This window comes from Amblyraja radiata, chromosome 4 (genome assembly GCF_010909765.2).
Source record: "Amblyraja radiata isolate CabotCenter1 chromosome 4, sAmbRad1.1.pri, whole genome shotgun sequence".
NCBI lineage: Eukaryota > Metazoa > Chordata > Chondrichthyes > Rajiformes > Rajidae > Amblyraja > Amblyraja radiata.
The window spans coordinates 118,315,644-118,340,127 of NC_045959.1; the positions used below are offsets into that span (position 1 = coordinate 118,315,644).

The following is a 24,484-nucleotide window of genomic DNA, read 5'->3' on the forward strand; positions in this document are numbered from 1 at the left end:
GTACAGTCGAAGTTCCAATTTATAAGTGACTTATGGGGGGGTGGGGGAGAACAAAGGAGAACCTGACGTGGGATACTTTGTTGGTACCCTTTACATGGTGACTGTTTGCAGTTGTACAGAGCCCTAGTGAGAGCACATCTGGAGTATTGTGTGCAGTTTTGGTCCCCTAATTTGAGGAAGGACATTCGTGCTATTGAGGGAGCCCAGCGTAGGTTTACCAGGTTAATCCCGGGATGGCGGGACCGTCATTTGCTGAGAGAATGGAGGGGCTGGGCTTGTACACTCTGGAGTTTAGAAGGATGAGAGGGTATCTTATTGAAACATATAAGATTGTTAAGGGTTTGGACACGCTAGAGGCAGGAAACATGTTCCCGATGTTGGGGCAGTCCAGAACCAGGGGCCACAGTTTAAGAATAAGGGGTAATCCATTTAGAACGGAGATTATGAAACACTTTTTCTCACAGAGAGTTGTGAGTCTGTGGAATTCTCTGCCTCAGAGGGCGGTGGAGGCAGATTCGCTGGATGCTTTCAAGAGGGAGCTAGATAGGGCTCTTAAAGATAGCGGAGTCAGGGGATATGGGGAGAAGGCAGGAACGGGGTCCTGATTGGGGATGATCAGCCATGATCACATTGAATGGCGGTGCTGGCTCGAAGGGCTGAATGGCCTACTCCTGCACCTATTGTCTATTGTCTATTGTTAACGTTGGTGTTTTATTGGCAGGCAATGACGTGACAGAGGTTGCTGAATACAACCCCAACCTGCTCGATGACCCTCAGTGGCCCTGTGGAAAACACAAGCGTGTCCTCATCTTCCCTTCCTACATGGTAGGTACGGGCCGGTGCCCTCTCACCCGCGTGCCCTAGTTCTGCAGCCAATCTCGCCGCCACGATCGAATGGCGGAGTAGAAGGGTCTACTGGCCCAATGCTGCTCCCATGACTTAAGAACAAATCCAGCTATAGGCCGGCACGTTGGCGCAGCGGTAGAGTTGCTGCCTCACAGCGTCAGAGACCCGGGTTCCATCCTTACTGCGGGCGCTGTCTGTAGGGAGTTTGTGCCGTGACCACGTGGATTTTCTCCGGGTGCACTGGTTTCCTCCTACATTCCAAAGAAATACAGATTTGATGGTGAATTGGCTGCTGTGAAATTGTCCCTAAAGTGTCGGATAGTGCTAGTCGACAACAAGATGCTAGTTCACCAAAAAAAAAGACACAGAGTGCTGGAGTAACTCAGCGGGTCAGGCAGCATCTGTGGAGAACATGGATAGGTGACGTTTCACAGAGTGCTGGAGTAACTCAGCGGGTCAGGCAGCATCTGTGGAGAACATGGATAGGTGACGTTTCACAGAGTGCTGGAGTAACTCAGCGGGTCAGGCAGCATCTGTGGAGAACATGGATAGGTGACGTTTCACAGAGTGCTGGAGTAACTCAGCGGGTCAGGCAGCATCTGTGGAGAATATGGATAGGTGACGTTTCAGGTCGGGACCCTTCTTCAAACTGAATACGGTGGTGGGGGGAAGAGAGGTGGTGGCAAATGATAGGTGGATTTAGGTGAAGGGGATAGACACAAGAAGCTGGAGTAACTCAGCGGGACAGGCAGCATCTCTGCGGAGAAGGAATGGGTGACGTTTTGGGTCGAGCTGAAATGTCTTCTGTTCCTTTTTTCCAGAGATGCTGCCTGAGTTACTCCAGCATTTTGTGTCTATCTTCAGTGTAAACCAGCATCTGCAGTTCACAGGTGAAGGGGGATATTGATAGCCAGAGAGTTGACCAAGTTCAAGTTCAAGTGAGTTTATTGTCATGTGTCCCTGTATAGGACAATGAAATTCTTGCTTTGCTTAAGCACACAGAAAATAGTAGGCATTTACTACAAAACAGATAAATGTGTCCATATACCATGATATGAATATATACACACATGAATAAATAAACTGGTAAAGTGCAAATAACAGAATGTGGTTATTAATAATCAGAGTTTTGTCCGAGCCAGGTTTAATAGCCTGATGGCTGTGGGGAAGTAGCTATTCCTGAACCTGGTTGTTGCAGTCTTCAGGCTCCTGTACCTTCTACCTGAAGGTAGCGGGGAGATGAGTGTGTGGCCAGGATGGTGTGGGTCTTTGATGATACTGCCAGCCTTTTTGAGGCAGCGACTGCGATAAATCCCCTCGATGGAAGGAAGGTCAGAGCCGATGATGGACTGGGCCAGAGATGAAAATATAATTCATCGTTACAATTTAAAAAGGACCATAATGGTTGTTAATTGAACATTTTGACAACATAATCCAACACAGACATCCACTACAGCAATCCTCCTCCTCCTCCACCTCCTCCTCCTCCTCCCTTGTTTAGTTTAGAGATACAGCGCGGAAACAGACCCTTCGCCCCACTGAGTCCGCGCCGACCAGCGATCCCCGCACATTAACACTATCCTACACACACTAGGGACAATTTACACTTATACCAAACCAATTCACCTACAAACCTGTACGTCTTTGGAGTGTGGGAGGAAACCGAAGACCTCGGAGAAAACCCACGCAGGTCACGGGGAGAAGGTACAAACTCCGTACAGACAGCGCCCGTAGTCGGGATCGAACCTGGGCCTCCGGCGCTGCAAGGGCTGTAAGGCAGCAACTCTACCGCTGCGCCACCGCGCGGTGCACTTCTTCACCCGTGGTCGGGGCCCTGACCCTCTGTAGTCGCTGCTACGGACGGCCCGATGTTCAAGCCCTCTGGTCGGGATGTTCGGAACGCCGACGTCGGGACAGGCCGAGCACAGCCCGTAGCTCCCAAATCGGCCACCTCCAAACTGGAGACCAGGGCTTCCAGATGTTGTAGGCCGCGGGCCGGCGGTCGGAGCTCTTCTCCGGCGACCCCCGGCAAGGGATCGCCCCGCTCCGCGATGGTAAATGAAGTCCGCTCCACGCCTGCCGGCAGAAGCTCCACAGAGATCAGGATAGAAGATGTGCGAATTGTCGAGCCAGAGGAAGGAATATCATTGTAGAAACAAGTAACAGCAGATGCTGGCTTGCAAAAAAACCCACACAAAGTGCTGGAGTGACTCAGCGGGTCAGGCAACATCTTTGGAGAACAAGGATAGGTGTCTTTTCAGGAAGAGAGTTTTGTTTAGATTATTATTATAGTTAATAGACAATAGGTGCAGGAGTAGGCCATTCGGCCCTTCGAGCCAGCACCGCCATTCAATGTGATCATGGCTGATCTTATAGAGAATGTGGGCATCGAACCCGCTACCCACTACCCGCTACCCACCCGCTAAGCGAGCGCTCTACCATTTGAGCTAATTCCCCTTACAATACATCATGATAGCAATTGCACATTTCAAGAGAGCGCAGGGAACAAACGTACCAAAGTGCCTGGAACACGGAATCCACTTTATTTTCCGAAAACATTCATTGAAAAATGGTTATTGTCACGTATACTGAGGGGCAGTGAAAAGCTTTCATTTTAGTTTAGTGATACAGCGTGGAAACAGACCCTTCGGCCCATCGAGTCCGCACCTATCCCCGCACACTAACACTATCCTACACACACTAGGGACATTTATACCAAGTCAATTAACCTACAAACCTGCACGTCTTTGGAGTGTGGGAGGAAACCGAAGATCTCGGCGAACACCCACGCAGGTCACGGGGAGAACGTGCAAACTCCGTACAGACAGCACCTGTAGCTGGGATGGAACCCGGGTCTCTGCACGCAGTGAGTCGGCAACTCTACTGCTGGGCCAACATGCCGCCCCTTTGTTGATGTGCTATCCAAAGAAAATTTATATAGACAATAGACAATAGGTGCAGGAGTAGGCCATTCAGCCCTTCGAGCCAGCACCACCATTCAATGTGATCATGGCTGATCATCCCCAATCAGTACCCCGTTCCTGCCTTCTCCCCATATCCCCTGACTCCACTATTTTTAAGAGCCCCATCTTGAAAGTATCCAGAGAACCCGCCTCCACTGCCCTCCACAGACTCACAACTCTCTGGGTGGGAAAGTGTTTCCTCGTCTCCGTTCTAACTTGATACTTGATTACAATCAAGCCTTCCCCAGTAACAGATAAAAATGAATGAGACAGAGTACAACAAAAGATGATAAATTCCTATTATATACAGTTCAGACTCCACTGAGATAGATGGCAGATCAGGACTGTACTCGAGCTGATGAGACGACAATTCAGTCATTTGATAACTGATACCTGAGTAGAGTGGATGTGGAGAGGATGTTTCCACTAATGGGAGAATCTAAGACTAGAGGTCGTAGCTCAGAATTAATGGACGTTCCTTTAAGGAGATGAGAGGAATTTTAATCAGAGGATGGTGAATCTTTGCCACAGAAGGCTGTGGAGTTGATGGATATTTGTAAAGCAGAGATAGATAGATTCTTGATTAGTACGGGTGTCAGAGGTAATGGGGAGAAGGCAGGAGAATGGGGTTAGGAGGGAGAGATAGATCAGCCATGATTGAATGGCGGAGTAGACTTGATGGGCCGAATGGCCTAATTCTGCTCCAATCAACCTTCTGAACATAAATGAGAGGCAGGCTAATGGCAGACGAGTGGGAGATGGATAAAGATCTTCTTATCGAGTCCACACACAGCCTTGAGTTGAATGCACTTCTCGGCAGCTGCACACATTGGTGTCTGCCTTGTCGCTTCTTGTGTGTGGTGGTGGAAACAGGCCCATGACGTGAACACTCTTTCCTTCACCCCATGGAGTAACTCAGCGGGTCAGGCAGCATCTGTGGAGAACATGGATAGGTGACGTTTCACAGAGTGCTGGAGTAACTCAGCGGGTCAGGCAGCATCTGTGGAGAACATGGATAGGTGACGTTTCACAGAGTGCTGGAGTAACTCAGCGGGTCAGGCAGCATCTGTGGAGAACATAGATAGGTGACTTTGAGATTTTGAGTGGGAACCCTTCTTCAGAAAGTGAGGGGGGAAGTTTGTTTGGCAGATGAGTGGACTGTCGAGATTAAAATGTTCAATTAACAACCATTGTGGTCACGTCCAAAGAAAACACTGTGACCACCCGAAACGTCACCTATTCCTTCGCTCCATAGATGCTTCCTCACCCGCTGAGTTTCTCCAACATTTTTGTCTACCTTCGATATTTCCAGCATCTGCAGTTCCTTCTTAACCAATACAGGCAGTGACGAACAGTTGAGAGCTGGCATGGGCGGGGATGGGAAGATCATCTTGTTGTCTTTGGGAAACGGACTTCAAGTTGAAGCTTTCGAGGATATAAACTGGACCCAGTCAAACATTCAGACGCAGCGATAAACTTCAAAGTAATAAGGATTGCAAATTCATATGTACTAACATTCACGAGGATGTTGCCAGGACTAGAGGGTGTGAGCTATAGGGAGAGGTTAAGTAGGCTGGGTCTCTATTCCATGGAGCGCAGGAGGATGAGGGGTGATCTTACAGAAGTGTACAAAATCATGAGAGGAATAGATCGGGTGGACGCCCAGAGTCTCTTGCCCAGAGTAGGGGAATCGAGGACCAGAGGTTCAAGGTGAAGGGGAAAAGATTTAATAGGAATCTGAGGGGTAGCTTTTTCACCCAGAGGGTGGTGGATGTATGGAACAAGCTGCCAGAGGAGGTAGTTGAGGCTGGGACTATCCCAACATTTAAGAAACAGTTAGACATGTACATGGATAGGACAGGTTTGGAGGGATATGGACCAAGCGCAGGCAGATGGGACTAGGGTAGCTGGGACATGTTGGCCGGTGTGGGCAAGTGGGGCCGAAGGGCCTGTTTCCACACTGTATCACTCTGTGAATCTAAACATTGGAATTCCATTGGAGACGATAATTAGCTTTTAATCACAAAAGGTAGTTAAGCATTAGTATCACTAGACAGGGTCCTGAATTTAGATGGCTTGAGCAGATGCCTGAAGCCAGTTCAGCTCACTTAAATAATGTGTACACTAGGGGCCTGAGGGACCTCATTAAGGCATGTTGTGGTGTTGAGTTGAGCAGTCACCCTTTGGCGAGCCCAATGTCAATAGACAATAGACGCAGGAGAAGACCATTCGGCCCTTCGAGTCAGCACCGCCATTCAATGTGATCATGGCTGATCATTCCCAATCAGTACCCCTTCTCCCCATATCCCCTGATTCCGCTATCTTTAAGAGCCCTATCTAGCTCTCTCTTGAAAGTTTCCAGAGAACCGGCCTCCACTGAGGCAGAGAATTCCACAGACTCACCACTCTCTGTGAGAAAAAGTGTTTCCTCGTCTCCGTTCTAAATGGCTTACACCTTATTCTTAAACTGTGGCCTCTGGTTCTGGACTCCCCCAACATCGGGAACATGTTTCCTGCCTCTAGCGTGTCCAAGCCTTTAATAATCTTATATGTTTCAATAACATACCCTCTCATCCTACAAATTCCAGAGTGTACAAGCCCAGCAAAACAAGCCTTATTTTTTTCTAAATGTAGCGTCTCGGTCATTTCTGTGATCCACATCTTCACTGTGGGGACTGTTATCTTTTTCCAGAATTTAAGTATAACTCTCACCAACTTCTACAGATGCGCCACAGAAAGCAGCCGGCTGTGGAGGCCAAGTCAATAGGTATTTTAAAGGGCAGAGATTGGCGATTCTTGATTAGTACGGGTGTCAGGGGTTTATGGGGAGAAGGCAGGAGAATGGGGTTGGGATTTTGAGAGGGTGAGATAGATCAGCCATGATTGGATTGCGTAGTAGACTTGATGGGCCGAATGGCCTGGTTCTGCTCCTAGAACTTCTGAGTTGATGAAGTGAATAATTGCAGTCACGGATGATTCATTTTTAATTGCGTTTATGAGTCGAGCCATCCTCGGGGAGATTGCGTGGGTGTAACTTTGACCCTCGAATGCTGACTGCTCTGTACAGACCTGCCCAACGCAAAGACTAATCTGCGTGCTGAAGTGTTCACGACCTTTAGACTTTAGAGATACAGTGCAGAAAGAGACCCGAGTCAGTCAAGTTTATTCGTCACATACACATACGAGATGTGCAGTGAAATGAAAAGTGGCAATGCTAGCGGATTGTGCAAAAAACTACAAAACAGAATGGAACAGAATCACATATTCACATATTACATATTTGTGGGAGGGAAAAAAGAAAAAACAGCAATTTTATAAAGACACCACACAACAGTAAAAAGGTCCAGTAAAGTTAGTCCCTGGAGAGATAGGAGTTTACAGTCATAATGGCCTCTGGGAAGAAACTCCTTCTCATCCTCTCCGTTTTCACAGCATGGCAACGGAGGCGTTTGCCTGACCGTAGCAACTGGAACAGTCCGTTGCTGGGGTGGAAGGGGTCTCCCATGATCTTGTTGGCTCTGGAGTTGCACCTCCTGATGTATAGTTCCTGCAGGGGTGCGAGTGTAGTTCCCATAGTGCGTTCGGCCGAACGCACTATTCTCTGCAGAGCCTTCTTGTCCTGGGCAGAGCAATTCCCAAACCAGATTGTAATATTTCCGGACAAGATGCTTTCCACAGCCGCTGTGTAGAAGCACTGGAGAATCCTCAGCGACACTCTGAATTTCCTCAGTTGCCTGAGGTGGTAAAGGCGCTGCCTTGCCTTACTCACCAGAGTGCTGAGGCGTGTGATGTCCATGTCAGATCCTCTGAGTCCACACCAACCAGCGAAAATTACATGCAGCTGGGCTGTTTGCAGGTCTGCTCCACACACGCAGGCTGCTGATGATCGCAGCCCCCAGTGATGCATGTTAGAAGGATGAGGGGCGACCTCTTTGAAACGTACAGAATAGTGAAAGGCCTGGATAGAGTGGATGTGGAGAGGATGTTTCCACTAGTGAGAGAGTCTAGGACTAGAGGGCACAGCCTCAGAATTAAAGGACGTTCCTTTAGAAAGTTGAGGAGGAATTTCTGCAGTCAGAGGGTGGTGAATCTGTGGAATTCATTGCCACAGACGGCTGTGGAGGCCGTCAATAGATATTTTTGATGCAGAGATAGATAGATTCTTGATTGGTACAGGTGTCGGGGAATATGGGGAGAAGGCAGGTGAGTGGGGTTAGGAGGGAGAGATAGATCAGCCATGATTGAATGGCAGACTTGATGGGCCGAATGGCCTCATTCTGCTCCTGTCACTTATGACCTTATGCGTCTCACTGAATAAGGAACTGCAGATGCTGGTTAAAACTGAAGATAGACACAAAATGCTGGAGTAACTCAGCGGGACAGGGAGCATGGCGGGAGAGAATGGTCTGTTTCCGCTCTGTATCTCTGGACTAAACTAAGAGATACTGGCATGTTTAGACGTCTTCTGGCAAGCAGTGGGATTAGGCTGTACTCACGCTCCTAACAGGTCGACACCTTGAGCTATTTATTTAAGATGATATTCCCAGTCGAGCAGCAGCAGGCAGCTAATGTTCAGGCATGCATCGTGTTATTGTGCGTTCTGCGGTAAAATATATAAATATATGACTTGGAGGGTGTTAGCAATGCGGTTGAAGACTTGCTCAACTTTTCCAGGAATGTCACAACAGTTCTGTCATGGTGTGAAGAATGGTCTCGACACAAAAACTCACCCATTCTTTCTCTCTAGAGATGCTGCCCGTCCCGCTGAGTTACTCCAGCATTTTGTGTCTATCTTTGGTGTAAACCAGCATCTGCAGTTCCTTCCTACACTGCTATGGTTTGGGGACTCTATTCCTTGGAGCGCAGGAGGATGAGGTGTGATCTTTTTGAGGTTTATAAGATCATGAGAGGATTAGATCGGGTAGGCGCACAGAGGATCTTTCCCAGAGTAATGGGCCTGTCCCACTTAGGTGATTTTCTCGGCGACTGTCATAGCGGTAGCAGATCGCCAAAAAAAATGGCGACTGGACCTCCCTTATGACAATGTCTATGGCAATGTCTGCAACAACCTACCACCTAGTGGACGTCAAGCTACGGCAAGCTACCGACGACCGGCGACCCATTAGGACGTCCACCTACGACCACACCTACGACAACCTACGTCCACCCGCGACAAGCTACCACACGGTTCGACAATTCAGTCGCCGGTTGGCGTAGGTAGTCGCCAATGGAATTCACAGAAGTCAGCACCGGTCGACAACCTACGACAGCGCCTACGTCAGGAGAAGTCAAGCTACGTGTGGCGACAGCCTAGTTGCCTGTAGTCACCTAAAAAATCGCCTAAGTGGTTAAGAATGAACTGCAGATGCCGGAAAATCGAAAGCAGACAAAAGTGCTGGAGAAACTCAGCGGGTGCGGCAGCATCTTTGGAGCGAAGGAATAGGTGAAGTTTCAGGTCGAGACCCTTCTTCAGACTGATGTGAGGGTGGGGGGGTGGGTGGGCCGGATGAAGAAAAGAAGAGACGGAGCCGGAGGGCTGTGGGAGAGCTGGGAAGGGGAGGAGACAGTAAGGACTACCTGAAATTGGAGAAGTCAATGTTCATACCACTGGGGTACAAACCACCCAAGCGAAATATGAGGTGCTGCTCCTCCAATTTCCAGTGGGCCTTACTCTGGCCATGGAGGAGGCCCAGGACAGAAAGGTTGGATTCGGAATGGGAGGGGGAGTTGAAGTGCTGAGCCACCGGGAGATCAGGTTGGTTATTGCGGACCGAGCGAAGGTGTTGGGCGAAGCGATCGCCAAGCCTACGCTTGGTCTCACCGATGTAGATCAGCTGACACCTAGAGCAGCGAGTACAGTAGATGAGGTTGGAGGAGGTGCAGGTGAACCTCTGTCGCACCTGGAAAGACTGCTTGGGTCCTTGGATGGAGTCGAGTGGGGCGGTAAAGCGACAAGTGTAGCATTTCCTGCGGTTGCAAGGGAAAGTGCCCGGGGAGGGGGTAGTACGGGTGGGAAGGGGCAAATTTATAGCTACGCCTTCTAATATTGGACAATTCACCCTGGAGCAAAGCATCGGACTGTCGACCCCAGCGTTTCCCAAAGTGGGGTACGCATACCCCCAGGGGTACGTGTCAGATTTTAAGCCGAAAAACTATCTGACGTTGAACGGACATGACGTCATAAAGCTGGAAAAAAAAATCGATATTTTGAAGTGTTTCAGTGTTTCAGTGTTTCATACCTGTTTATCATTTCAGCTTCATGTGCGTTCGGCGTCAGATTGTTTCTCAGCTTAAACTCTGACGGGGAACGAACAAACATGACCTGTGTGGCAATCGCAGCAGCTTGGAGTCACTGCCACCATTTTACAACCGCAAGCTCAAACTCCCCCCTCCCGTCTCCCCCCCCGGCCAGTGATGTGATGGACGCGGGGGTCTGAACCAATCGCTGACCTTTGTCGATGACTCACATGGTGTCGGACCAATCCCGTCCCCAGAGACGTCGTGTCCGTTCGGCGTCGTGTCCGGTCGGTATCTTGGCTTCTTGGCTTGATATACGTTCAGTAGCTTGGCGTCCACTTCTTGCCTTCAGCCTCTCGTCCTTCCCGTCTGGGTACCGAGTGGGTGAGTGGGTGAGTGAGTGAGTGTGCGAGTGAGTGAGTGTGCGAGTGAGAGAGTGGGTGGGTGTGTGAGTGTGAGTGAGTTGGTGAGTGAGTGGGTGGGTGAGAGTGAGTGTGTGTGGATGGGTGTGAGTGAGTGTGGGTGGGTGGGTGTGAGTGAGTGTGTGTGGATGGGTGTGAGTGAGTGTGAGTGAGTGTGTGTGGGTGGGTGAGAGTGAGTGTGGGTGGGTGAGAGTGAGTAAGTGTGGGTGGGTGTGAGTGAGTAAGTGTGGGTGGTGTGGGGGGTGGTGTGTGGTGGTGTGCGGGGAGGTGGGGGGAGGGGGAGGTGGGTGTGGGTGGTGGTGGGTGTGGGGGTGTGGAGTGGGGTGTGCGTGGGTGGTGCAGGTGTGGGTGGGGTGCGTGGGGGGGTGGGGGGGTGGGGTGTGGGTGGTGTGGGTGGGGTGGGTGGGTGGGGGCTGTGGGTGGGGGGAGGTGGGTGGCGTGGGGGGGTGGTTGTGGGGGGTGGTGGTGGGTGTGGGTGGGTGTGGGTGCGTGTGGGTGGGTGTGCGTGCGTGAGTGTGGTGGGTGTGCGTGGGGTGTGGGGTGGGGTGTGGGTGGGTGTGAGTGGGTGTGGGTGGGTGTGAGTGGGTGTGGGTGGGTGTGAGTGGGTGGGTGTGGGTGAGTGTGGGTGAGTGGGTGTGGGTGGGTGTGGGTGGGTGTGAGTGGGTGTGAGTGGGTGTGGGTGGGTGTGGGTGGGTGTGAGTGAGTGAGTGTGGGTGGGTGTGGGTGGGTGTGGGTGGGTGTGCCGGGTGTGTGATGGGTGGTGTGCATGGGTGTGGGTGGGTGTGCGTGGGTGTGGGTGGTTGTCAGTGGGGGGTGTTGGTGGGTGTGCTGGGTAGTTGTGGGTGGGTGTGGTGGGTGTGCGTGGGTGTGGGGTGGTGTGGGATTGGGTGTGTGGTAGGGTGTGGTGGGTGGTGGGTGGTGTGCGTGGGTGTGGGTGCGTGCAGTGTGCGTGGGTGCGCGTGAGTGCGTGTGGGTGGGTGTGCGTGTGGGTGGATAGATGCGTGGGTGCGTGTGCGGCCTGCGTGGGTGGGTGTGGTGGGTGCGGTGCCGTTGGTGGTGCGGCGTGTGGGTGGGTTGTGGTTGCTTGTGCGTGCGTGCGTCGTGGGTGGGTGCGTGCGTGTGGGCGTGCGTGGTTGGTGGGCGTGCGTGTGAGTGGGTAGGGGTGTGCGTGCGTGTGCGTGCGTGCGCGATCGGGTGGTGGCGTGAGTGAGTGAGTGAGTGAGTGAGTGAGTGAGTGAGTGTGGGAGTGAGTGAGTGGGTGTGAGTGAGTGTGGGAGTGAGTGGGGGAGTGGGTGAGGGCGGTGGAGGCCGGTTCTCTGGATGCTTTCAAGAGAGAGCTGGATAGGTCTCTTAAAAATTGCGGAGTCAGAGGATATGGGGAGAAGGCAGGAACGGGGTACTGATTGTGGATGATCAGCCATGATCACATTGAATGGCGGTGCTGGCTCGAAGTGCCGAATGGCCTTCTCCTGCACCTATTGTCTATTGTCTATATTGCTACACTACCATTGCCCCTTGATCTGGATCAGGAACATTTTTCCTGCATCTAGCCTGTCCAATCCCTTGAGAATTTTATATGATTCCACTCATTCCTGGAATCGTTCTTGTAAACCTCTTCTGGACCTTATCTGCACTGTTGGTTATTATAAGCTGGAATGAAGAGAGCATTCTTCAAAAGGCACGACTGGTGCGTTGACATTCGGATGGCCTCCCGCTGGTGTGAAGCGTATCCCATCTTGCTGAGTTGTACAGGGCCCTAGTGAGACCACACCTGGAGTATTGTCTGCAGTTTTGGTCCCCTAATTTGAGGAAGGCCATTCTTGCTATTGAGGGAATGCAGAGTAGGTTTACAAGGTTAATTCCCGGGATGGCGGGACTGTCATATGCTGAGAGAATGGAGCAGCTGGGCTTGTACACTGTGGAGTTTAGAAGGATGAGAGGGCATCTCATTGAAACATATAAGATTGTTAAGGGTTTGGACACACTAGAGGCAGGAAACATGTTCCCGATGTTGGGGGAGTCCAGAACCAGGGGCCACAGTTTAAGAATAAGGTGTAAGCCATTTAGAACGGAGACGAGGAAACACATTTTCACACAGAGAGTGGTGAGTCTGTGGAATTCTCTGCCTTCCATAACCGCTGATCATCCCCAATCAGTACCCCGTTCCTGCCTTCTCCCCATATCCCCTGACTCCGCTATCTTTAAGAGCCCTTATTGGTTTATTAAATTAGAAGTTGATTGGTCAAAAAGTTTGGTATATTGATGGGTGAATACAGTTCATAAATGTCGCTTCATTGTTAAGGGCCTGTCCCACTGTACGAGGTAATTCAAGATACACAAAATTGCTGGAGGAACTCAGCGGGTGCAGCAGCATCTATGGAGCGAAGGAAATAGGCGACGTTTCGGGCCGAAACCCTTCTTCAGGGAGGTAATTCAAGAGTTCTCCCGAGTTTTCCCCTGATTCGAACTGGGAGAATGTCCGTAGGAGTTCGTGGGTGTCCCGTAGCGGCTCGTACGAGTAACGGTAGGTACTCGGGAAATCCGGTAAACTCGTGACGTTTTTTCAACACTGTGAAAAATGTCCACGGGTAAAAAAAATACTGGTGATGAAAAGAATTGTTACTTTTTACTCGTACGAGCCGCTACGAGACATCCTCAAACTCACGAGAGAGCTAGAAAGGAACTTAAAAATAGCTGAGTCAGGGGATATGGGGAGAAGGCAGGAACGGGGCACTGATTGGGGATGATCAGCCATGATCACATTGAATGGCGGTGCTGGCTCGAAGGGCCGAATGGCCTACTCCTGCACCTATTGTCTAATGTACTACGGACATTCTCCGAGTTCGGATCAGGGGAAAACTCGGGAGAACTCTTGAATGACCTCGTACAGTGGGACAGGCCCTTTAATGGGTGTGTGTCACTTTGGCAACTTTACTTCCTACAAGATAATAATAATAATGGATGGGATTTATATAGCGCCTTTCTAATACTCAAGGCGCTTTACATCGCATTATTCATTCACTCCTCAGTCACACTCGGTGGTGGTAAGCTACTTCTGTAGCCACAGCTGCCCTGGGGCAGACTGACGGAAGCGTGGCTGCCAATCTGCGCCTACGGCCCCTCCGACCACCACCAATCACTCACACACATTCACACACAGGCAAAGGTGGGTGAAGTGTCTTGCCCAGGGACACAACGACAGTATGCACTCCAAGCGGGATTCGAACCGGCTACCTTCCGGTTGCCAGCCGAACACTTAGCCCATTGTGCCATCTGTCGTCCCGATGACCACTGATGTGCTGTATAATGGATGTTGCATGATGTTAAGCCAGTGTTTTTGTTTCTCTCTTTAGACCACGGTGATTGAGTATGTAAAACCCTCTGATCTTAAAAAGGACATGAATGAAACCTTCAGAGAAAGGTTCCCGCATATCAAACTGACGCTCAGTAAGATAAGAAGGTAAGGAAGCGCAGGGGCTGTGCGGGGCGCTTACCTGATCAATCACCTGATGGTCCAGGTGTTTGGGGGGGGGGGGTGGGGGGGGGGGGAACATGTTTGGAAGATTAAAGGGCGGCACAGTGGTGCAGCTGGACCTCGGTACACGAGACAATGAGGGTGGTCACCGTGGCGCAGCGGTAGAGTTGCTGCCTTACAGCGCTTGCAGCGCCGGAGACCCGGGTTCGATCCCGACTACGGGCGCTGTCTGTACGGAGTTTGTACGCTCTCCCCGTGACCTGCGTGGGTTTTCTCCGAGATCTTCGGTTTCCTCCCGCACTCCAAAGACGTGCAGGTTTGTAGGTTAATTGGCTTGGTGTAAATGTCAATTATCCCTAGGTACACAAAAATGCTGGAGAAACTCAGCGGGTGCAGCAGCATCTATGGAGCGAAGGAAATAGGCTTCGCCTATTTCCTTCGCTCCATAGATGCTGCTGCACCCGCTGAGTTTCTCCAGCATTTTTGTGTACCTTCGATTTTCCAGCATCTGCAGTTCCTTCGTAAATTGTCCCTAGTGGGTGTAGGATAGTGTTATTGCTGGTGGGTGTGGACTCGGTGGGTCGAAGGGACTGTTTCCGCGCTGTATCTCTAAACTAATAAACTAAACTAACAAACTAAACTGAGCAGCGGATAGAACTACTGCCTCACAGCGCCAGAGAACCCAATTCGATCCTAACCTCGGGAGCTGTCTGTACGGAGTTTGCACGTTCTCTCCGTGACCACATGGGTTTTCTCCAGGTACCCTGGTTTCCTCCCAAAGACATGAAGAAGTGAATATTAATTACCCACTAAAATTAACACCGAAAATTAAGTATTCATTAACAGCAGCAATATGAGAATTATCAATGTATGATTATTGATTTTTCTAACTTCAAGTAATTCTATAATTTCCTCCCCTATCCTAGTCTTCCTGCTAGTTTCACTGTTCGTATCCCTTCATTATCACTTCATCCACAGCCAACAACGGACCATTGTGGGCTCCTTGGCTCTGATTTGTTATGTACCTTTTCATACCTCTCCCCTCCCTCAGTCTGAAGAAGGGTTTTGACCCAAAACATCACCTATCCATGTTCTCCACAGATGCTGCCTGACCCGCTGAGTTACTCCAGCACTCTGTGTCTATCTTCAGTGTAAACCAGCATCTGCAGTTCCTTCCGACACAAACAAGCTGCACACTGGAACGTGACTATCCTGATGATGATGCATGATTTTGAATACAATCTTGCTGTTAATTAGTGGCTGGAGTTAAGACGATGGTGTTAAGACGATGTATTAAACAGATCCGCTCAGCAAGCTCCGATACCAGCGATTTGACCGAGACAAGTGAAGCATAAAATTCTAATCTTGGACCATCTGGTCAGGAAAACTGCATCACACTCTCCTGCAGTTAATCCGAAAACATCCATAATGGAAACTTAGTTCCCCCTGCGCTGCATGTTTAGGTTCATTAGTTTAGTTTAGAGATACAGCCCGGAAACAGGCCCTCCGGCCCACCGAGTCCACACCGACCAGCGATCCCCGCACACTAACTGTGGAATTCTCTGCCGGTGGAGGCCGGTTCTCTGGATACGTTCAAGAGAGAGCTAAATAAGGCAAGAATGGTGTTGTACCGATTGGGGATGATCAGCCATTGAATGGCGGTGCTGGCTCGAAGGGCCGAATGGCCTACTCCTGCACCTATTGTCTATTGTCTATTGTCTAACACTATCCTACACACACTAGGGACAATTTTACCAAAGTCAATTAACCTACAATCCCGTACGTCCTTCGAGTGATGGAGGAAACCAGAGCACCCGGAGAAAACCAATGCAGGTCACGGGGGTGAACTTACAAACTCCGTACAGACAGCACCGAAGGTTGGGATCGAACCTGGGTCTCTGGCGCAGTGCGGCAGTGGCTCTACCAGCCGCGCCACGCTCTGCCTCTCTGCACCCGTGTCGCCAGATCCCCAGCTTGGCTTCCTCAGCTAGTACGGTGCTGTATTCCATCCCCACGCCCACCTCACTAATGCAGACTAAATGTGTAGGAAGGAACTGCAGACGCTGGTTTAAACCAAAGACTAATCCAGGCCCTGGACAGTTGGAGCCCAGCTCAGACCCTTTAGCCTACCAACATCGCAGTCTCCCAAGGAAAAAATATCCCATGTGATCATAAGCTCATAAGTGATAGGAGTAGAATTAGGCCATTCGGCCCATCTAGTCTACTCCGCCATTCAATCAAGGATCTATCTCTCCCTCCTAACCCCATTCTCCTGCCTTCTCCCCTGACACCCGCACTAATCGAGAATCTATCTCTCTCTGCCTTAAAAATATCCACTGACTTGACCTCCACAGCCGTCTGTGGCAATGAATTCCACATGTACAGCTGCTATTTATTTCCTGTCCCTGGATCAATGCTGTGTTCCATACACTGCCTTGATACTGTGTGCTCTATTCTTTAAATAACCTTTCACGTGAAACCCATCAAACATACTCTGAGAGTTTAAGTACACCACAGCTGCTGGTTCTCCCTAACTTCAACCTCAAAAACCAACCATTTATAGACAATAGACAATAGGTGCAGGAGTAGGCTATTCGGCCCTTCGAGCCAGCACCGCCATTCAATGTGATCATGGTTGATCATCCCCAATCAGTACCCCGTTCCTGCCTTCTCCCCATATCCCCTGACTCCGCTATCTTTAAGAGCCCTATCTAGCTCTCTCTTGAAAGTGTCCAGAGAACCTGCCTCCACTGCCCTCTGTGGCAGAGAATTCCACAGACTCACCACTCTCTGTGTGGGGAAAAAGTGTTTCCTCGTCTCCATTCTAAATGGCTTACCCCTTATTCTTAAACTGTGGCCCCTGGTTCTGGACTCCCCCAACATCGGGAACATGTTTCCTGCCTCTAGCGTGTCCAAGCCCTTAACAATCTTATATGTTTCAATAAGAAATCCTTTCATCCTTCTAAACTCCAGAGTGTACAAGCCCAGCTGCTCCATTCTCTCAGCATATGACAGTCCTGTGAATCCAATTTGTCTTTGCACAATCCTATTAATATTCATAGTTTACTAGATGACCCCGTGGACCTGTTGGGCCCCTGTTGTGACGCCAGAGATTCTCGAAACGTTCAGTTATTACGGAAATATTAGATCAAAATGGCGATCTGAAAATGGCGGCGGGCCCAGCAACCCTCCCACAAGTGCGCACGCGCGGATATCGTGCCGGGTATCAAGCTCGAACGGGTTCAGAGAATATTTACAAGGATGTTGCCAGGACTAGAGGGTGTGATCTACAGGGAGAGGTTGAGTAGGCTGGGACTCTATTCCTTGGAGCGCAGAAGGATGAGGGGAGATCTTATAGAGGTGTATAAAATCATGAGAGGAATAGATCGGGTAGATGCACAGAGTCTCTTGCCCAGAGTAGGGGAATCGAGGACCAGAGGACATGGGTTCAAGGTGAAGGAATAACGTTTAATAGGAATCTGATGGGTAACTTTTTCACACAGAGGGTAGTGGGTGTATGGAACGAGCTGCCAGAGGAGGTAGTTGAGGCTGGGACTATCCCAACGTTTAAGAAACATTTAGACAGGTACATGGATAGGACAGGTTTGGAGGGATATGGACCAAGCGCAGGCAGGTGGGACTAGTGTAGATGGGCCAAACACTGTATCAATCTAAGACTCTATAGTTGAGTTTATTGTCATGTGTATTGAGGTACAGTGAAAAGCTTTTGTTGCGTGCTATCCCGTCAGTGGAAAGACAATACATGATTACAATCGAGCCGTCCACAGTGTACAGATACATGATAAAGGAATAACGTTTAATGCAAATGAAGTCCAGTAAAGTTTGATTAAAGATAGTCTGAGGGTCACCAATAAGGTAGATGGTAGTTCAGGACTGCTCTGTAGTTGGGGTAGGATGATTCAGTTGCCTGATAACAGCCGGGAAGAAACTGTCCCTGAATCTGGAGGTGTGCGTTTTCACACTTCTGTACCTCTTGCCCGATGGGAGAGGGGAGAAGAGGGAGTGGCCGGGGTGCGACTGGTCCTTGATGATGCTGCTGGCCTTGCCGAGGCAGCGTGAGGTGTAGATGGGTTTTCTCCGGGCGCTCCGGTTTCCTCCCACATCCCAAAGACGTGCGGGTTTGCAGGTTAATCGGCCCTCTGTAAATTGCCCCTTAGTGTGTAGGGAGTGGATGAGAAAATGGGATAACATGGAACTAGTGTGAACGGGTGATCGATGGTCGGCGTGGACTCGGTGGGGCCGAAGGGCATTTTCTGAAAAATTGAAAGGCTTTCTTCATCATTCTTACTGAGTGCGGTCTTTTCCTTCCAAGTGCAACCTATTAGTCAAGTATGTTATAGAAAAGAGTATTACAATAAATGCTTAGGGAAATATAGTTAGCAGGAAATAGTACTGCCATGCTCATTTAAATATAGATTATTTTCCTGTGCCTTAACATAGCTTCATCAAAGAATTGGCTCTGTTATACATAATACAGCAACGAAACATGACTCTAAAATATAATCTAGTTTAAAAAAGCTAAACTTATTCTGCCATTTAGTTTAGTTTAGTTTATTGTCACGTGTACCGAGGTACTGTGAAAAGCTTTCTTTGTTGATTGCTTGATCTTGATAGACTATACATGATCAGGTCGTCCACTGTGTACTGATACAGGATAAAGGGAATAGTGTTTAGTGCAAGGTAAAGTCTGATTAAAGATAGTCCAAGGGTCTCCAATGAGGTAGATAGTAGTTCAGGACCGCTCTTCAGTTGGTGATGGGATGGTTCAGTTGCCTGATAACAACCGGGAAGAAACTGTCCCTGAATCTGGAGGTGTGCGTTTTCACACTTCTGTACCTTTTGCCCGATGGGAGAGGGGAGAAGAGGGAGTGGCCGGGGTGCGACTGGTCCTTGATGATGCGGCTGGCCTTGCCGAGGCAGCGTGAGGTGTAGATGGAGTCAATGGAAGGGAGGTTGGTTTGTGTGTGCGACGGTCTGGGCTGCGTCCACAATTCGCTGCAATTTCTTGCGGTCTTGGATGGAGCTGTTCCCAAACCAAGCTGTGATAAAATGATCTGTACGGCACATCTGTAGATGTTGGTGAGTGTTGTTGGGGACTTCCTGGGTAGAAAACAATGCTGGAGAAACTCAGCGGGTGAGGCAGCATCTACGGAGAGAAGGAATAAGCGACGTTTCGGGTTGAGACTCTTCTTCAGACTGATGGGGGGGAAAAAGAAAGGAAGAGGCGGAGCCTTCTAAGGGATTTCCTTTGGTTAATTATTCCAGTTGCAGATTACTGTGACATTCTCCATTTTATTTTCTTCCATTGAAAATATAACAAAAGTCAAAGAAATTAAATTAGCATTAATTGCCTGTGTCGTTTGGTGACGAGTGTTTAATTGTCATAAGTACCAACATTGTTGCTTGCTGTATCTTAACAGGCTTGTTTAAGAATAAGGGGCAAGCCATTTAGAACGGAGACGAGGAAACACTTTTTCTCACAGAGAGTTGTGAGTCTGTGGAATTCTCTGCCGGTTCTCTGGATACTTTCAAAAGAGTAAATAAAAATAGCGGAGTCAGGGGATATGGGGAGAAGGCAGGAACGGGGTACTGATTGTGGATGATCAGCCACGATCACATTGAATGGCGGTGCTGGCTCGAAGGGCCGAATGGCCTACTCCTGCACCTATTGTCTATTGTCTGAAACAATAACACACAAATAGTGCGGCATGGTGGTGCAGCGGGTAGAGCTGCTGCCTCACAGCGCCAGAGACCCGGGTTCAATCCTCACTACGGGCGCTGTCTGTACGGAGTTCGTACGTTCTCCCCGTGACCTGCGTGGGTTTTCTCCGGGAGCTCCGGTTTCTTCCCACACTCCAAAGACGTACAGGTTAATCGGCTTCAGTAAAGTTGTAGATTGTTCCTAGTGTGTGTGTGCGGGATAGTGTTAGTGTACGGGGATTGCAGACTCAGTGAGCTGAAGGACATGTTTCCACGCTGTATCTCTAAACTAAACTAATAATCAATATTGCAAGTTAATAATTGATAAATACTAGGTAATAGTGCAAAACCAAAGTCCAGCGTGCAATCTAAAACCAAGTCCTTCCAGGATCACAGTTGCTGACCTTGTGGGTCCTGTTGCGCAAGAGGTTACATTTTCACTCACTGTTTGCCACGTTGGAATATCATCTTAACTCTTTCATCTCGGAAAAAGTTGATGTATCTTGAATGTGTTTGGGAGAATTGAGCGAGTGTGGGTTTTCAAATACAAAAGGGCCTGTCCCACTTACGTGATTTTTTTCAGCGATTTGCCGAAATGGAAGGGAGGTTGGTTTGTGCGATGGTCTGGGCTGCGTCCACAATTCGCTGCGATTCTTTGCGGTCCTGGATGGAGCTGTTCCCAAACCAAGCTGTGATGCATCCCGATAAAATGCTTTGTACGGCGCATCTGTAGAAGTTGGTGAGAGTTGTAGGGGACATGCCGATCTTCCTCAGCCTTCTCAGGAAGTAGAGGCGGTGGTGTGCCTTCATGGTCGTTGCTTCAATGTGGGTCATCCAGGAGAAGTTGTTGGTGATATTGATTCCTAGGACTCTAAAGTTTTCAACCATATTCTTGCTATTGAGGGAGTGCAGCGTAGGTTCACAAGGTTAATTCCCAGGATGGCGGGACTGTCATATGCTGAGAGAATGGAGCGGCTGGGCTTGTATACTCTGGAGTTTAGAAGGATGAGAGGGATTCTCATTGAAACATGTAAGATTATTAAGGTACACAAAATTGCTGGGGAAACTCAGCGGGTGCAGCAGCATCTATGGAGCGAAGGAAATAGGCGACGTTTCGGGCCGAAACCCTTCTTCAGGGTTATTAAGGGTTTGGACACGCTAGAGGCAGGAAACATGTTCCCGATGTTGGGGGAGTCCAGAGCCAGGGGCCACAGTTTAAGAATAAGAGGTAAGCCATTTAGAACGGAGACGAGGAAACACTTTTTCTCACAGAGAGTGGTGAGTCTATGGAATTCTCTGCCTCTGTGGAGGCAAGTTCTCTGGATACTTTCAAGAGAGAGCTAGATAGGGCTCTTAAAAATAATGGAGTCAGGGAATATGGGGAGAAGGCAGGAACGGGGTACTGATTGGGGATGATCAGCCATGATCACATTGAATGGTGGTGCTGGCTCGAAGGGCCGAATGGCCTACTCCTGCACCTATTGTCTATTATCTCTAGTTAGGCGCCGTCAATGCAGACTTGGGCATGTGAACGGCTTCACTTCCTGTTTGTACTTCATGCATTTATTCTACAGCATAGAACAGTTATAATTTTGTGTAGGAAGGAACTGCAGATGCTGGTTTACACCGAAGATAGACACAAAATGCAGGAGTAACTCAGTGGGACAGGCAGCATCTCTGGGGAGAAGGATTGGGTAACGTTCGGGTCGAGACCCTTCCTCAGACGGTTATTCATTCAGAAGGAATACAAGTTGGTGACGACCTGTTTTGTTTTCCGCAGCCTGAAGCGGGAGATGAGGAAGCTGGCACAGGAGGAATGTGGTCTGGAGGAGCCCACCGTCGCCATGTCCTTCGTCTACTTCGAGAAGCTGGCGCTGAAAGGCAAACTCAACAAGCAGAACCGCAAGCTGTGTGCGGGCGCCTGCGTGTTACTGGCGGCCAAAGTGGGAAGCGATCTACGCAAACATGAGGTCAAGCATCTGATTGATGTAAGTACATGAGAGGGAGAGGGAGACAGAGTGAGACAGAGATAGGGAGACGGGGACAGAGGGACAGAGTGAGAGACACACAGACTGGGAGAGAGACAGAGAGACAGTGTGAGAGAGAGAGAGAGAGAGAGAGAGAGAGACAGGCACAGAGTGAGTAAGTACATGAGAGAGAGAGAGGGAGGGAGACAGAGAGAGACAGAGACAGGGCATGCCATAACCTGAGAGACGGTGAATGACCAACATGCACATATATACGCACACACTAATCGACATTAACTAACACTAAGAAATTAATATTGAATTGCTAAACTTGCTATTGTGTTGTACTGCTTACAGCTGCAAGAACATGTAGCAATCAATAAAGGGCTATAGGCCTATTGCAAGTTTATGTACAGCAACATATCTATCCATACACTGTAGACTTGTATTTGTACTTATGCATTTCAAACATGTATGTCATGTTTTATACTTTGGCAATATAACAATGTTTTTTTATCATGTCAATAAAGTTTTTTAATTGAATTGTATTGACAGAGACAGAGACAGAGATACAGAGTTAGAGAGAAAGATTGAGAGAGAGACAGTTAGAGAGGAAGAGAGTTAGAGAGAGAGAGAGAAAGATTGAGAGAGACTGATTGAGAGAGAGAGAGAGAGAGAGAGAGAGAGAGAGTGAGAGAGATTGAATTTCTGTCATTATTGATATCCGACATATGTATCCAAGTTCTTTGGCGAAGCAGCCTGGGTTACTCCAGCACTCTGTGTATTAGCCAGTACATGTAGTTCTTTGTTTCTGCGATGTGATGCTTACTTTTGCTTTCTCTCTTTTCCCTCTGAAGAAACTGGAGGAAAAGTTCAGACTGAACAGACGTGAACTGATAGCGTTTGAGTTTCCGGTCCTCGTTGCCCTGGAGTTTGCTCTGCACCTTTCAGAACAGGAGGTGTTGCCACACTACAGAAGACTGACCCAGCACTCGTAGCACAGGCTGAGAGCGGGCCAAGGAAACCTCTCTGATCAGCACGTGCAGGAACGAACCGCAGATGCTGGTTCAAACCGAAAAGAGTCGGAGTAACTCAGCGGGACGGGCGGCATCTCTGGAGAGAAGGAAACGGGCGACGTTTCGGGTCGAGACACTTCTTCTTGCTTAGGGAATGACGATATCCCTCCTTTCCCTTATCCCTGACCAAGGGTCTCGACCCAAAGCGTCACCCATTCCTTCTCTCCAAAGAAGCTGCCTGTCCCGCTGAGTTACTCCAGCTTTTTGCGTCTGTCTGCAGGACCCGCAGAACTTTGAACAATTGCGAGAAGATTGTGTGGAGGACTGGCCCCAACTTGATGTCCCACTGCATCAAACAGACCTTTCTATTTTTATATGTTCCACTAATGAAAATGCACTTTTGTAGCCTTGCAATGTAGCGATGATATTTCTATTGAGGATGTCTATTCATGTGACATCGACTATCAGTGCTGAACCGTTTGTTAAACTTTGTTTGGAATTTCGTTTTAACTTCAGCAGAAGAATTTTGAAGGAGCATTTTCTGTTTGTCCTACATTATATAATGAATAGATGTATAATTGTCTCCGCAAAGAATTTGCTTCCCAACACTGTTTTAAGAAAGAACTGCAGATGCTGGAAAAATCGAAGTTGGACAAAAATGCTGGAGAAACTCAGCGGGTGAGGCAGCATCTATGGAGAGAACTCCCCTGGTCCATTCGTCCCTTCCCACCCGTACCACCCCCTCCCCGGGCACTTTCCCTTGCAACTGCAGGAAATGCTACACTTGTCGCTTTACCTCCCCCCTTGACTCCATCCAAGGACCCAAGCAGTCTTTCCAGGTGTGGCAGAGGTTCACCTGCACCTCCTCCAACCTCATCTATTGCATCCGCTGCTCTAGGTGTCAGCTGATCTACATCAGTGAGACCAAGCGCGGGCTTGGCGATCGCTTCGCCCAACACCTCCGCTCAGTTCGCATTAACCAACCTGATCTCCCGGTGGCTGAGCACTTTAACTCCCCCTCCCATTCCGAATCCAACCTTTCTGTCCTGGGCCTCCTCCATGGCCAGAGTGAGTCCCACCGTAAATTGAAGGAGCAGCACCTCATATTCCGCTTGGGTAGTTTACACCCCAGCGGTATGAACATTGACTTCTCCAATTTCAGGTAGTCCCTGCTTTCTCCCTCCTTCCCCTCCCCTTCCCAGCTCTCCCACAGCACACTGTCTCCGCCTCTTCCTTTCTTCCCCCCACATCAGTCTGAAGAAGGGTCTCAGCCCGAAACGTCACCTATTCCTTCACTCCCTAGACGCTGCCTCACCCGCTGAGTTTCTCCAGCATTTTTGTCCACCTTTGCTTCGAAACACTGATGACTTTTTTCAGACACCGTAGAATGAGACGTGGCTTACGAGGTTTGTACAATTTGTGTGTATAAAGCCGTCTCTTATAGCCCACCACGTTATAATTTTATATATGTCCCAGTTGGGATTATTGCTGAATAATTGCCATGTGTAAGACTGCGCCCTTTAGTAAAACTGCTCTATATTAGAGTCGATATCGAGCACATTTGCTGTGCTATTCAAAGCGTTTGGCGTTTCCAAATAACCTTTCTCCAACCATTGCTGTTAAGCCAGTGTATGTCTGATTGCTGGATTTCTTTCCTCCCCCCTCTCTCTTGAATTGATTGATTGAAAGATACAGTGTGGAAACAGGCCCTTCGGCCCACTGAGTCCATGCTGACCCTCGATCTCCTGTTCACACTAGTTCTACGTTATCCCACTCAATCAACCAGAGCCGAGCTTATTACTGGTGATGGGGAAAGTGTGAGGAAGATTGATTGATT

At 49.2% G+C, this 24,484-nt stretch overlaps 1 protein-coding gene across 3 annotated transcripts in view; it reads left to right on the top strand.

Annotated features, from left to right (window-relative positions):
* cables1 (Cdk5 and Abl enzyme substrate 1) overlaps window positions 1-22,803 on the top strand; it is a 118,370-nt gene extending 95,567 nt beyond the window's left edge. For all 3 annotated transcript variants that reach the window (XM_033020346.1, XM_033020349.1, XM_033020348.1), the window contains 4 exons: window positions 722-825; window positions 13,822-13,928; window positions 21,445-21,652; window positions 22,489-22,803. In XM_033020346.1, coding sequence (XP_032876237.1) covers window positions 722-825; window positions 13,822-13,928; window positions 21,445-21,652; window positions 22,489-22,629 — 560 coding nt within the window. In that variant the 3' untranslated portion in view covers window positions 22,630-22,803. The remainder of the gene's footprint in view (window positions 1-721; window positions 826-13,821; window positions 13,929-21,444; window positions 21,653-22,488) is intronic.
* The last annotated feature ends 1,681 nt before the right edge of the window (window positions 22,804-24,484 follow it).